Source organism: Prionailurus viverrinus, chromosome B4, assembly GCF_022837055.1.
Source record: "Prionailurus viverrinus isolate Anna chromosome B4, UM_Priviv_1.0, whole genome shotgun sequence".
Taxonomy (NCBI): domain Eukaryota; kingdom Metazoa; phylum Chordata; class Mammalia; order Carnivora; family Felidae; genus Prionailurus; species Prionailurus viverrinus.
This window is the reverse complement of record NC_062567.1, coordinates 131919325-131931909: the sequence shown is the minus strand read 5'-3', so window position 1 is coordinate 131931909 and position 12585 is coordinate 131919325. Positions and strand designations below refer to the sequence as shown.

General features: G+C 49.4%; 1 protein-coding gene across 3 annotated transcripts in view; it reads left to right on the top strand.

The window, feature by feature from the left end:
* Positions 1-4923: 4923 nt before the first annotated feature.
* The window catches only part of RANGAP1 (Ran GTPase activating protein 1), a 32377-nt gene continuing 24715 nt past the window's right edge, over positions 4924-12585 (top strand). Inside the window, exons 1-2 of one of the 3 annotated variants that reach the window (XM_047866851.1) lie at positions 4924-5221; positions 8601-8750. In XM_047866851.1, the coding sequence (XP_047722807.1) occupies positions 8639-8750 (112 nt within the window). In that variant the 5' untranslated portion in view covers positions 4924-5221; positions 8601-8638. Of the gene's footprint in view, positions 5222-8026; positions 8221-8600; positions 8751-12585 lie in introns of those variants that run through there. The other 2 variants (XM_047866850.1, XM_047866849.1) reach the window with 2 other exon arrangements.

The following is a 12585-nucleotide window of genomic DNA, read 5'->3' as shown; positions in this document are numbered from 1 at the left end:
TTTGCTATGTTACTTTATCACCTATTCATCCATCCATCCATCCACCTAACAATCTACATAACATTTTTGTTAAAAACGAAACAAAACAGGTGCGGGCACCTTGGTGGCTGAGTCGATTAAGCATCCCACTCTTGGTTTTGACTCAGGCCATGATCTCACAGTTCATGAGATCCAGCCCCTGTGTTGACAGAATGGAGCATGCTTGGGATTATCTCTCCCCCTCCCTCTTCCTCTCTCTGCCCCTCCCCTGCTTGTGCTGTAGCATTCTCTCTCAAAATAAATAAATAAACATTAAAACAGAACGGGTAACAATATTTTTAAGATTAAAAAAAATGTTTATTTATTTTGGAGAGAGAGAGAGAGAGAAAGCGCACAAGTGGGGGAGGGACGGGGAGTTGGGGGGACAGAGGATCCAAAGTGGGCTCTGTGCTGACAGCAGAGAGCCTGATGTGGGACTCGAACTCATAAACCGTGAGATCATGACCTGTCGAAGGCAGATGCTTAACCGACTGAGCCACCTAGACACCCCAAAAACAGGTAATTTTTAATTTTTTCTTTTCTTTTCTTTTTCATAAACTCTACCCCCAACATGGGGTTCCACCCCAACCCCGAGGTTGAGGTTTAGAGTCTCAGGCTCTACCAATTAAGTCAGTCAGGTGCCCCTTAACTTTTTTTTTTTTTTTTTTTTTTTTTTTTGAGGGAGAGAGGGCACAAGTGAGTGAGGGAGAGAGAATCCCACAAGGGGCAAAGAGGGAGACAGAGGGAGAGAGAGAAGAGGGGCTCACCTGAAGCAGGGCTCGATATCACGCCATGCGGGGCTCAAACTCATGAACCATGAGATCATGACTTGGGTCAAAGTCCCGTGCTTCACCGAGCCACCTAGGCACCCCCCACCCTTAACTTTATTCTGAAGACTCTCTTGCATTTATACTCTTTTTAAAATTTTCTGTCAGTGTTCATTTAAAACATTATTTTCATTTTGGAACAAAAGAATTCTTAAAAGAGAAAATAATCCACAGAAAGCATTTGGTATCAGGAAAATCTCCGTAAACATTAGACCCAAATTTAAGCTCCCGTACAGATGCAATCCTTTTCTATCTCATTCACCATTGGATTCCCAGAGCTGGAATGGTGCCTGGTACATAGTAGATGCTTAATAAGGATTTGTGGGGGTGAATGAATTATTTTAATTATGGTTAGTCATCCAAGTTTAAAAAGGTCATGTATTCTGATGGGGAGCCCTGGGCTTGAACCCAGGGGAGAATGGGGTTTGAGTGGTCTTTAACAGATGATCTAGCAAACCCCTCCCACCAGGGGAGGTGACCCTTGAGGGACCATCTTTCTCTAGCGGTCTTGGGAGCACCCGCACCCGGTTAGATCTTGGGAATGTCTCTCCACATTCCTCACATGTCTGGCATAATTCAGCCATTTGTTTTTGATCTCACTAAATGGCAAGTCTGCAGCCTTGGTAGCTCTTCAGGAAACCAGTATAAATATTGTTATTTATTCCATTTACAATTGGCAATTAAGATTGTTTTCAGGCTCCACAGTGGAATTTAAAACACTCAGTTAAAGTAAACCAAACTAATCAGAGGCAGCCTGCTTTTCTCTTCAAAACATTCTTTAAAAAAAAGGGGGGGGGAGCTGCACAACAGAGACAGAAAGATCTAAAACATTCCCCTTCCCCTTATACCCACTTCATACTCACAAAATGACTTGTTTTGCATGTGTGTTGAAATGGACCCCAGCAATCTGGCTTCTGCAGTCTCTTATCTTGGGGTGCCTGGCTGTCTCAATTGGTAGAGCATGCTACTTTTTTTTTTAATTTTTTAATGTTTTATTTTATATTTGAGAGAGAGGGAGGGAGAGAGAGAGAGAGAGAGAGAGAGAGAGAGAGAGAGAGAGAGAACGCAGGAGAGGGGCAAAGAGACAGAGACAGAATCTGAAGCAGGCTCCAGCCTCTGAACCTGTCAATATAGAGTCTGATGCAGGGCTGGAACTCACGGAGCAGCGAGATCGTGACCTGAACTGAAGTCAGACACTTAACTGACTGAGCCCAAGAGCATGCTACTCTTGATCACAGGGGCGTGAGTTCAAGCCCCATGTTGGGCACAGTTTATTTAAAAAAAAAAAAAAAAAAAAAGAATCCACTGTCTCTTGTCTAAATTACTGTGTAATTAGAGCAGGTTATTTAACATCTCTGGTTCTCAATTCTTGTCTGTTGAAAAGAAGAAAGGGGTGGCCTAAGATGGCTCTATCCATCTGTCAAAGGCTATGATGCCATTTGCTGGGCCTGGAAAACAAACTAGCTCTCAGGTGATAACTTGAAAGGGAAAGAGAGAGTTGGAGAGAGAGGAGAGGTGAGAAATTTGCTGTTTGGAAACAATGATGGCTCTGGACTCCTCTGACTCACTGTGAACCCTCAGGTAACCTCCTCCTCTTTTTTAAGCCCGTCTTCCCATTTTATTTTGTTATCGTTTTTAGGTGTATATGTTTATTTTTGAGAGAGAGAGAGCAAGAGCATGAGCATGGGAGGGCAGAGAATCCTATGATCCATCAGCTAGGTGAGGGCAGGAAAGATCACCTAAGATGTTCTACCTCCACCTTCCTCTTCCCTTTAGGAAGTCTTTGTCAGAAGGCCAAGGAAGGCCACAGGAAGTAAAACTGGAAAAAAGAGGCTGGGAAATCACCCCAAGGGAAATCCAGACTGATTTGATCAGCCCTGGTTGTAATCAGCACAGGAATAGCACCAGGCCTAATTGGGAGCATCTCAGCCTTCTCAAATGGTGACTCATTTTTTATTTTATTTTATTTTATTTTATTTTATTTTATTTTATTTTATTTTATTTAACATTTATTTATTTTTGAGACAGAGAGAGACAGAGCATGAACGGGGGAAGGGCAGAGAGACAGGGAAACACAGAATAGGAAGCAGCCTCCAGGCTCTGAGCTGTCAGCCCAGGCTCGAACTCACGGAGCTGAAGCCGGACACTCAACCGACTGAGCCACCCAGGCGCCCCAAATGGTGACTCATTTTAAGCAAATATCCAGGAACTCTGATGGGAATCCAGTTCAAATGAGGAAAATGAAGCACCTGTGATAGCCTAATCCCGGAAAAGATGCTGTCAAGATGGGTAGAGTACCTGCCCTAAGGCTCTTGCGGGTTGAGGAAGCTGCCAATAATACTATTAACTGTGTGGGAAAAGCCCTTAGAGCTTCAGATCAACTGCTGTGGGGGGTTGCAGCTTGCTGTGGGGCCCAGAGGAAGGTGACTCATTCTGGACGGAGTGCTGTAGACAAGCCTCCCAGAGGAGGTGGCCTTTGATATGGGCCTTGTATGCGGAGGAGAGGGAGGATGGAAAGAGGACCCACATCTCAGCAGTGGTGCGAACCGAACCAGGGTATGGAGCTCGCTTTCTCATCTCTGTGCTGGAAGGGGTGGCGATGATGCCCGCTTCCTTTGTGGTTGTAAAGAGTAAATGAACTGTGTGTGAAAGGATCTGGCACACAATATATTTAACTTTCAATTGCAGGTAAAGCAAAAGCATGTGCGTGGGCCAAGTTGTGAGAGGTAACTTTGCAGAAGGCTGCATATGTTGATGGTGATTATCTCTGGGTGCTAGAGTTTCTCGGGTAATATTTACTTTTCTCTTTATCCTGTTCTATGTTGGCTAAAGTATTTATAGCAAACACGTTATTTATATAATGGATAAAATGTTCTTTGCGAAAAGATAAAAAAGCTATTTGTGTTCTGATACCTAAAAAATTCAAACCTACAGAGAAGTGGCAAAAGTGTTCAAAGAACTCCCCGTATACCCCTCATCCAGATTCGCGTATTGTGAACGTCTGGCCACATTTGCACTCTCTATATGCATATACACATTTTTTGAACCACTGGCGAGTCAGTTGCTGATGTCACACCCCTAATTATTTCAGCATGTATTTCCAAGAACAAGGGCAGTCTCTTACATAACCCAGCACAATAATAAGAATCAATAAATGTAACACTGATACAATACTATTATCTATTGTATACTATTACAATCTATCGTAATACTATTACAAGTGTTGCTAATTGTCTCCATCTTGCCCTTAGCAGTAACTTCCTCCCCAGCCCGGGATCCAGTCCACGACCATAGATTGCATTTTGTTGTCATGTTTCTTAGTCTCCTTTAATCTGCAACAGTTCCTCAGCGTTTCTGTCTTTCGTGACACAGACATTTTTGCAAGAGTACAGACCAGTTATTCTGTTGTAGAATCAACTGTAACTCAGTTTGGGTTTGTCTACTGCTTTCTCATGATCAGATTAATTTTATGCACTGATGACTGGATGGTGATGCCGTGTCCTTCTCGGTGCATCACATCAGCAGGTGTGCGACGGATGTCAGTTTGTCCAGTTACTGGTGTTAACGTGAACCATTTGGTTAAGATGGTGTCGCAGCTTCTCTACCATAGGGTAATTGTTTCCCCTTTTTAATTATCGAACAATTTGCGGTTATTCATGTGAAAGGTTTCGAATGACTTCTCGATTTCACGGGACAAAAAAGGCGAGGCTTTCCTCTGAGGAAACGGATACCTATTTCCTGCAGAACAGATCTACCAGCTTGCCTTCGGCAGTTCCAGCCTTTGTCAATAAAGTTACGTGCACATGATCCTTTCCGGAAGGGCTGAGGCTGCTGGACCGCAAGGCACGACGGGAATTGTAGTCTCCCTGGGCACTCGCGGCTACACGCCGCCCTGTGGCCTCCCGGAGAAAGAGCCAGAAGCCGAAAAGGGAGGGCGCAGAGGGAGCCGAGCGGAGGCGCGCTGGGACGCGGTGCATGACGGGACTCGTAGTTCGCGGGCGCCCTCCTGAGGCGGTCGCCGCGCTCCGCGCAGAAGGACTGGACTACCATACCCGCCAGGCCACTGGAGCGGGGGAAGGGGAACCCGGCCTGGGCCTTGAACAAATCAAATCGAAGGAAAGAAACTGCCGGCTTTCAAAATCCTCCTCCTCCGCCATCATCCGCGGTGGTGCGGGGAGCAGGTGGTGTCGGAGACAGGAGTGGCGAGAACTGCCGGGAGAGCAGACGAAAGAGCGGGCCGGGCCTCGGGACCGCTGGGCTCGGGGGCGGCGACCCCGACCTGACCTGACCTGACCCGGACCCTAAATCAGCCCCCGCCCCTGCGGGGCGGACGCGCGCGCTCAGGTCGCCCCACGCGGCGGCGCCTCCTGTTCGCGGTAAGGGTCGGGGTCCCTTGCCTTTCCCCGTCACCTGCCTGGGATGGGGGCGGGGGGCGGCGCGGCCCTGCAGCTGGGCGTGGAAGGTGTGGCTCCCCTGAGCGCCTTCTGGGTCTCTTCTCGGCCTTCTCCCCTGCGCGTCGACGGCCAAGGCGGAGGGGCTGAGAGAGGCGGTGTTGGGGGGGGGGGCGCAGGCCCCTTTCCCAGGTGGAGAAACTGAGGCTTGGAGAGGGCATCTGGCGAAGCTGCCAGCAGCGGCGTCTCCTGTTGGCGTCGGTGACAACTGGGGGCGCGTCCTCCAGGGATCCCGGATGGGGCTCCCGCGCCGCCCGCCTGTCATTTGCGGCCCGCACTCGCGCGTCGCTCCCTTGCCGCCGCCTCCCAGTAGTCCCACGCCCGCGGAGGGCCTGGACTGGCGCCGCAGCCCCTGGGATCGACATGAGTCACTGCTGACGCTTCGCAAGAGCGAGAGACGTGCACCTGAGAAAATCTGAGACTTTCGCGCCCAGAAGGGAGAGAGGCTGTTTGTGTGTCTACTGTTTGTCTTTGCTCTGTCGCCTGCCCTTCGCAGACCTTGGACACATCAAGCCACCCCTGTGTGCTTCGCTTTCGCAGTCTTTAGAGTGGACGGTGTATATGTGCACCGACTGGACTGAGGAATAAGCCTTTTTCTAGCTGAGAAGTTCTGTGTTCCGCTGGGAACCTATGCGGGAGCCCCACCACCATTTTTCTTGCCTCAAATCGCCCCATCCCACAACTGCCAGAGGTGGTGAGGTTTCAGGTTAATTTGTATTCAGTTTCACGTCTTCATTCTTGGAGCACCTTCTAGATGCCAGGCCGTAGGTTGCACATAAGTGATGCTGTCAAAACGTCTGTCAGAGCCTGTCCCTTCTCTGCTAGAAACCTATCAGTGGCTCTATTAAAAGCCACATTCTTGGGGCGCCTGGGTGGCTCAGTTGGTTAAGCGCCGGACTTCAGCTCAGGTCATGATCTCACAGTTGGTAGGTTGGAGCACGAGTTCGAGCCCCGTGTCAGGCTCTGTGCTGACAGCTCAGAGCTTGGAGCCTGCTTTGGATTCTGTGTCTCCCTCTTTCTCTGCCCCTCCCGCTTTCTCTGTCTCTCAAAAATAAATAAACATTAAAAAAATGTTTTTTTCTTTAATTTTTTTTTCAACGTTTTTATTTATTTTTGGGACAGAGAGAGACAGAGCACGAACGGGGGAGGGGCAGAGAGAGAGGGAGACACAGAATCGGAAACAGGCTCCAGGCTCCGAGCCATCAGCCCAGAGCCCGACGCGGGGCTCGAACTCCCGGACCGCGAGATCGTGACCTGGCTGAAGTCGGACACTTAACCGACTGCGCCACCCAGGCGCCCCTGTTCTTTTCTTTAAAAAAAAAAAAAAGCTACATTCTTTAAATGGGCTCTGTGATTTGGGCCTGTTGTTAATTCTCTTTTCTTATTTCTTGATTTTGTTTTCCTTCCCTCTCTGCACTCCAGCAGTTCCTCTGATCTCCCCTCCCCTCCCCTCCCCTTCCCTCCCCCCACCTCCCACCCCCAACAAGAGCCTTTGCATTTGCTACTCCCTTTGCAAGAAAGCTCTTCCCCCAGATATCTGCCTGGCCCAATCCTTAATGTCTTTCAAGTCTTTGTTTCTTTCCTCATAATACCTTCTCTAACCATCCTGTTTTAAATTGCAACCCCCAGAATATACCTTACCGCCTTCTCTGTTTATTTTTGTTCTTGTCATTGTCTTAAGATACTATCTTGTTTAGAACACATGTTTTAAGAGGGCAGGATTTTTGTTTCATTCACTGTTGTGCTCCTGATATCTGGAGCAACGTCCAGAACACAGTGGTACTAATAAAAGTTTGTTGAATGAGTGATTAGATGCTTTCTTACCCAGAAGAATAATTCATGCTCATTGATAAAGATAGACAAACCAGGGGGCGCCTGGGTGGCTCAGTAGGTTAAGCATTCAGTTCTTTTTTTTTTTTTTAAGTTAATTTATTTGCGAGAGACAGCGCGCTTATGTGCACATTGGGGAGGGGCAGAGAGAGAGAGAGAGAGAGAGAGAGAGAGAGAGAGAATGAGAATCCCAAGCAGGCTCCACAGTGCAGACAGAGCCAGACTCAGGGCCTGAACTCAGGAACCATGAGATCATGACCTGAGCCAAAGTTGGATGCTTAACCGACTGAGCCACCTAGGTGCTCCAAGCATCCAATTCTTGATATTGGCTTGGGTCGTGATCTTGTGGTGATGAGATTAAGCCCCACGTTGGGCTCTGTGCTGAGTGTGGAACTTGCTTGGAATTCTCTCTCTCCCCCCCCTCCCCTTCTCTCCCTCTCTCCCTCATTCTGCCCTTCCCCTGCTCTTGCTCTCATGCTCTCTCTTTCTCGAAATAAGTGAGCTTTAAAATAATAAAAAAGGCAAACCAGGGTGATAAGGGTTAAGGTAGGGAGAAGGAAGTGGGAAGCAGACCTTTTGAGCCCAGAGAAAGCCTGGGGGAAAGAGAGGATATGGGAGCCATCACAGTTGTATCTCGAGGATGAATAGATTGGGGAAGGACATGTTCTGGATGAGGAGTCTCTGTAGGCACCTAGTTCTATCCTCCACATCAGTTTTCCTTGGTCTCCCCCTGATTGCATGCCATTTCCTCTTTAGGGAAATGGAGTGGGTCTTTCTGCCAGTCTGCTGAGTTCTCCAGGCTGGAAGCTCCTTTCTTCACCTCTGCCTTTGGTCTATTGTGATGGTGGCTGCTATGATGTAGAGACCTCTGGTCTCCTAGGAACCTGAGGTCTGGCTACCATGGGCTCCCCAGTCTCCTGGCCAGGGTTGAAATCAGACGTGCGGTGGGCTGACCTCTGTTCCCCAGCCCCAGAGACATGCCAGCCAGGGTGGTGGGGCATTTCCTGGAATGGATGAACTGGATCCCTTAGCCATCTTAGTCCTGTTTGAGAAATGGGACCCTCAAACAGAGAGCAACCAAGATGATCAGGCAGGTATGTGTTGGGGGCAGCCTCTTTGCCACTGTCGGTCTGGGACTCGATTGCCATTCACTGGGACCCAGGAAATGGGCAGCTCACACGGCTATGTTTGATGTCCCAGCTGGGGCGGTTGGGCAGGGAAGCTAAAGTGAAATGGTAACTCTTCAGAGGGTAAAACATGATTTTACTACTTTCTTGCCACTTTCTCCACCTTTCCTAAGATTGTTCCTTCCCTAATGCTGTTTCCATTTCTTCCAGTAGTTTAGCTTTTGGAGTCCTGAGAGCACAGGGGGAGGTAGGATCAAGCCCCTGAAATGGGTTGTCTCTTACCCGGCCCTCCCCAACCAGGGGCCCTAGGAGAGCTCTCTCTTTTAATGTAACTTCGGCCTGCTCAGTTTGCAGATTTCCAGGGGAGCCCGACAACGTAGCCAGCATGGCCTCTGAAGACATTGCCAAGCTGGCAGAGACGCTTGCCAAAACCCAGGTGGCCGGGGGACAGCTGAGTTTCAAGGGCAAGAGCCTCAAACTCAACACTGCGGAAGATGGTGAGTTTCTGCTTGGGCTGGCCCAGGGGAAGAAAGAGAGTGTGCGAATGACCGCTTACTCTTACTCACGCTTGGGCTTGTTTAGCTCCATTATCATGTCGCTTTCCTGGTAGCTCTGTGAGATATCACTGGGCCCATTTCACAGTAAGGCTCAAAGATGATGTGCCTACAAGTGCATGCAGACTTCCCTGCCTGTTGTCACATTTTTGGAAGGTATCCTTGCTGGTGATGGCTTTAGGTTGGCAGGTGGGCTGTATCTTAGAGGGGATAGTAAGCAATGAGGGACCACGACAGCAGTCCCAGGATATAGCCCATGACTTCTTACTTCAGACCTTTGCCACCACGGACCCAGCCCGGTCTGAGAATCCTGGGTGCCTTCCCCAGAGCTAAGACCCTTGTGGAGCTGCATTAAAACAATAATCCAGGCCCTTTTGGGAGGTCTAGTCCAGGTAGCCGAATGCCCTTGGGAGAGGGATGGATGGATGTTCTTGTCTGTGTACAGGAACCAGGGCTGGAGGGAACTAGGCATCAGAATTCAGGCCCTGTCTTTTCATCCCTGGCCAAATCATCACTAACACCGGTCAGCCCTGCATCCCCTGGTGTCTGGAAGTGAAGGCACCTCCATCAGTACTTGTAAGGCCTCTTGAAGTTCTGGCCCGACCAGGGAAACTGGTCTGGACTTGCCTGGTTGTCCTGGAGTGCAGGCAGGCTTGCTCCTCTGCGCTGGCTTAGAAACGACTTGAGTCCTTGGGTGGCTGGGAACGTGGTAGCATATCTTCCGAATATCTCTGAAAGGCCCTAAGATTTAGAGTTTCTGCCTGTGCTGTTATCACTTTCAGTCATGCATCATGCCTGAGGGAGGGAGGTAGAAATGTTACCATTTTATAAATAAGGAAAAAAGATTTGGAAGAACTAACTTGCCCAAGATCACACAGCTGGTAAATAACAGAGCCAGGATTTTAACTGATACCCAGCTGAATCCCTGTGCCTGTGTTTCTCAGTAGACATTCAGCTCAGTTCACGAAACATGAATTTGCTATTAAATGCCATTCACTGGGGTGCCTGGGTGGCTCAGTCAGTTGAGCATCCGACTCTTGATTTCAGCTCAGGTCACGATCCCAGGGTTGTGGGATCAGTCCCTGTGTTGGGCTCTGTGCTGTGTGTGGAGCCTGCTTAGGATTTTCCCCATGCCCCTCTCTCTCCCTCTCCGTCCCTCCCCCTCTGCTACTCTCTCCTGCTCGCTCATGCGCACACTCTCTCGCTGTAAAGTAAATGCCCTTCACCGAATGCCTAGTCAGGCAGTCTTAAGTGCCATGCAAGCAATATCTCAGTTTATCCTCACAGAAGTCTTTGAGGTAGCTTTACGTCTGCATTTTGGAGATGGAAAATTGAAGCCCAAGGCGGTGATATGACTTGCCTAAGGACGCAGCTATAAGCAATGGAGCCGGGATTAGAACTCAAGTTTGTCTAGCCTTAAAATCCATGCAGACGGGGCACTTGGGTGGCTCAGTCAGTTAAGTGGCCACCTCTTGATCTCAGCTCAGATCTTGATCTCAGGGTCTTGAGTTCAAGCCCCCCATTGGTCTTGGCGCTGGGCGTGAAGCCTGCTTTAAAAAAAAAAGAAATCTGTGCAGATAACCACTTCATGAGTGCAGGCTGGACATGCTGCTTCCATTTTGTAGGTCACCAGGGAGGCCCCGCTTACAGCCCCAGCTTCTGAGGAGCTCCTAAGCTGGAGTGGGAAGGGGGTACTCAAATAACTGCCAGGGGACAGAAGGCGAGACATGCTCTGAGAAACGTGAACAGCAAGTTCTAGAAAGAAAGGCAAGGCACAGGAGTCACTTCTAGTTGAGGAGGGCCCAGGAAGTCTCCATGGATGAGGTCGTGTTTGTTGAACTGTCCTTGAAGGAGAAAGGGCACTGTAGGCAGGGAGAGCCACATGAGGTAGGCACAGGAGCTGAGACACACAGGGTGGGCTTAGGAGAAAGGAAATCAGGATGCCATAGGGCGGCCAGGGCAGAGGCTCTTGAATGCTGTGCAGAGGAGCCTGGCAGCCTAATCCTGGGCCCAGACAGGCACTCCAGGTTGGCCGGGAGTGAGCTGGCACAGTCCAGAGAGGGCAAAGGCCTGTACGAGGAAGCCATGAAACTGATGACCGGAACAAGGTTCTTTACTCTCCCCAGTAGGTCATTTAAGGACCAAAGAAAGGACTTTCTGCTTTACATGGCCGAGTCGTACACACATGGAACTTGGTACTTTGTGAAGTGGTGGAGGAAAGGCGGTCCCTGCGGCGCAGCCTGGTGACAGGTGGTTTTTCAGGGGTGGTTGGGACCCATCCCTAACCCGTTGCTAAGTTACGTATAACTCCGTTTGGATTGAAAACCAAGTGAGAGAGGCAACCCAGCGGTGATCACCCTCTCCTGTCCCAGCTTTTCCCGTGTTGGTGCTTTTTCTTCCAGGCTCACTTTGCGCTTGTGACTCTCCCCAGGGCTGAACTTCTGCACACTGCCCATGAATCTCTGTACTTTGGTCCCTTATAAGGCGTCTGTCTTCCCTTGGGGCCCTGACAGCTCTGTCACCTTACTCTTAAGGGCTGCATAAACATTCCCTTGAGCGGCGCTCCATTCTCCTCGTTAACCTGGATGTTAGAGGGGCTCCATTTTTTGAGCAGGTCTTTCAAGGGGCTGAGAGGTTATTTCAGCCCTGGTGCTCTGAGCCAGCTGCAGAAGAGGCCTGGGCAGCTGAGACCCGGAGTTGCAGCTCCACAGTGGCCCCCCAGGGGCGGGGGGTGTCTTAGGGGCTTCCTGCCGGGGGGGCTGCATAAAGTCCCTGGTTGTATAGGAAGCAAGGATATGGGGGAGGAGCACATGGGTAGAAGTTTGGAGGACCAGTCTGAAGCTTTAACTCTGCTGTTTTCCTGAACTGGGCAGAGTTGCTTCATTCCTTGAAACCTCAGTGTCCCCTTCTAGATAATGTGGGAGGCTCTTCCCTGGCCTGCCCTCCTGGTCGTGACATGAGAAAAGGAAAATGAATGCCTGCCACCACTGTCTGGCCGAGTGACCTTAGTAGGCAGTTAGTACCTTCTCTGTGTCTCCACTTACTCAACTGTGAAGTAGATGTAACAGTAATTACTTGAGTAGGTGTGGGAGAGAATGCTAAGCACTGGTCTCTCGGGGGCACAGTCCATGGGAGTAGGACCCAGTGAGGAAGGGGGTAAAGTCTCCACATAACAATCAAGTAATCACGTAGAAGAGTGTAAAATTGTAGCAGGCGGCATTTGCAAGGAGACCAGGGCTGTGAAACCTGCCAGGCAGGTTGGGAGTTTGGCTGCTGGGGTGGAGGCCGAGGGAGGGAGGCAGGTACAAAGGCCCCGCTGGGACAGCTTCTCAGGGAGCTCCTTCCCACCTTCCTGAAGCCCCGTCTTGGTCTTTGTCACCTAAGAGGTCAGGTCCAGCTTTTCTCTCCCACACACACCTCCACCCCACCACCTCATCCCCTTTGCATCTCGTGCCAGCCGGACTAGATGGGCTTCGTCTCGTGCATCTAGTGTGTTTTTGTTCAGATTGTAAAATTTTAATACATGCTCGTTACAGAACACAGAAATATGGAAATAAGGCAAAAAACCATACCTTTCATTATCTCACAGCCCAGGATACAACTACTGTTAATTTTGGTGCATTTTCTTTCCAGTGTTTTTTCTAAACATAGGTGAGTTCCTTCCTTCGTTCGTTCTTTCTTGTTTACTAATTGGGATCATAATGACAGGTACTTTAAAAGTTGCTTTATAACCTGGTATATCAAGAATATATTGAGCAGATTAAAAAAAAAAATTTAT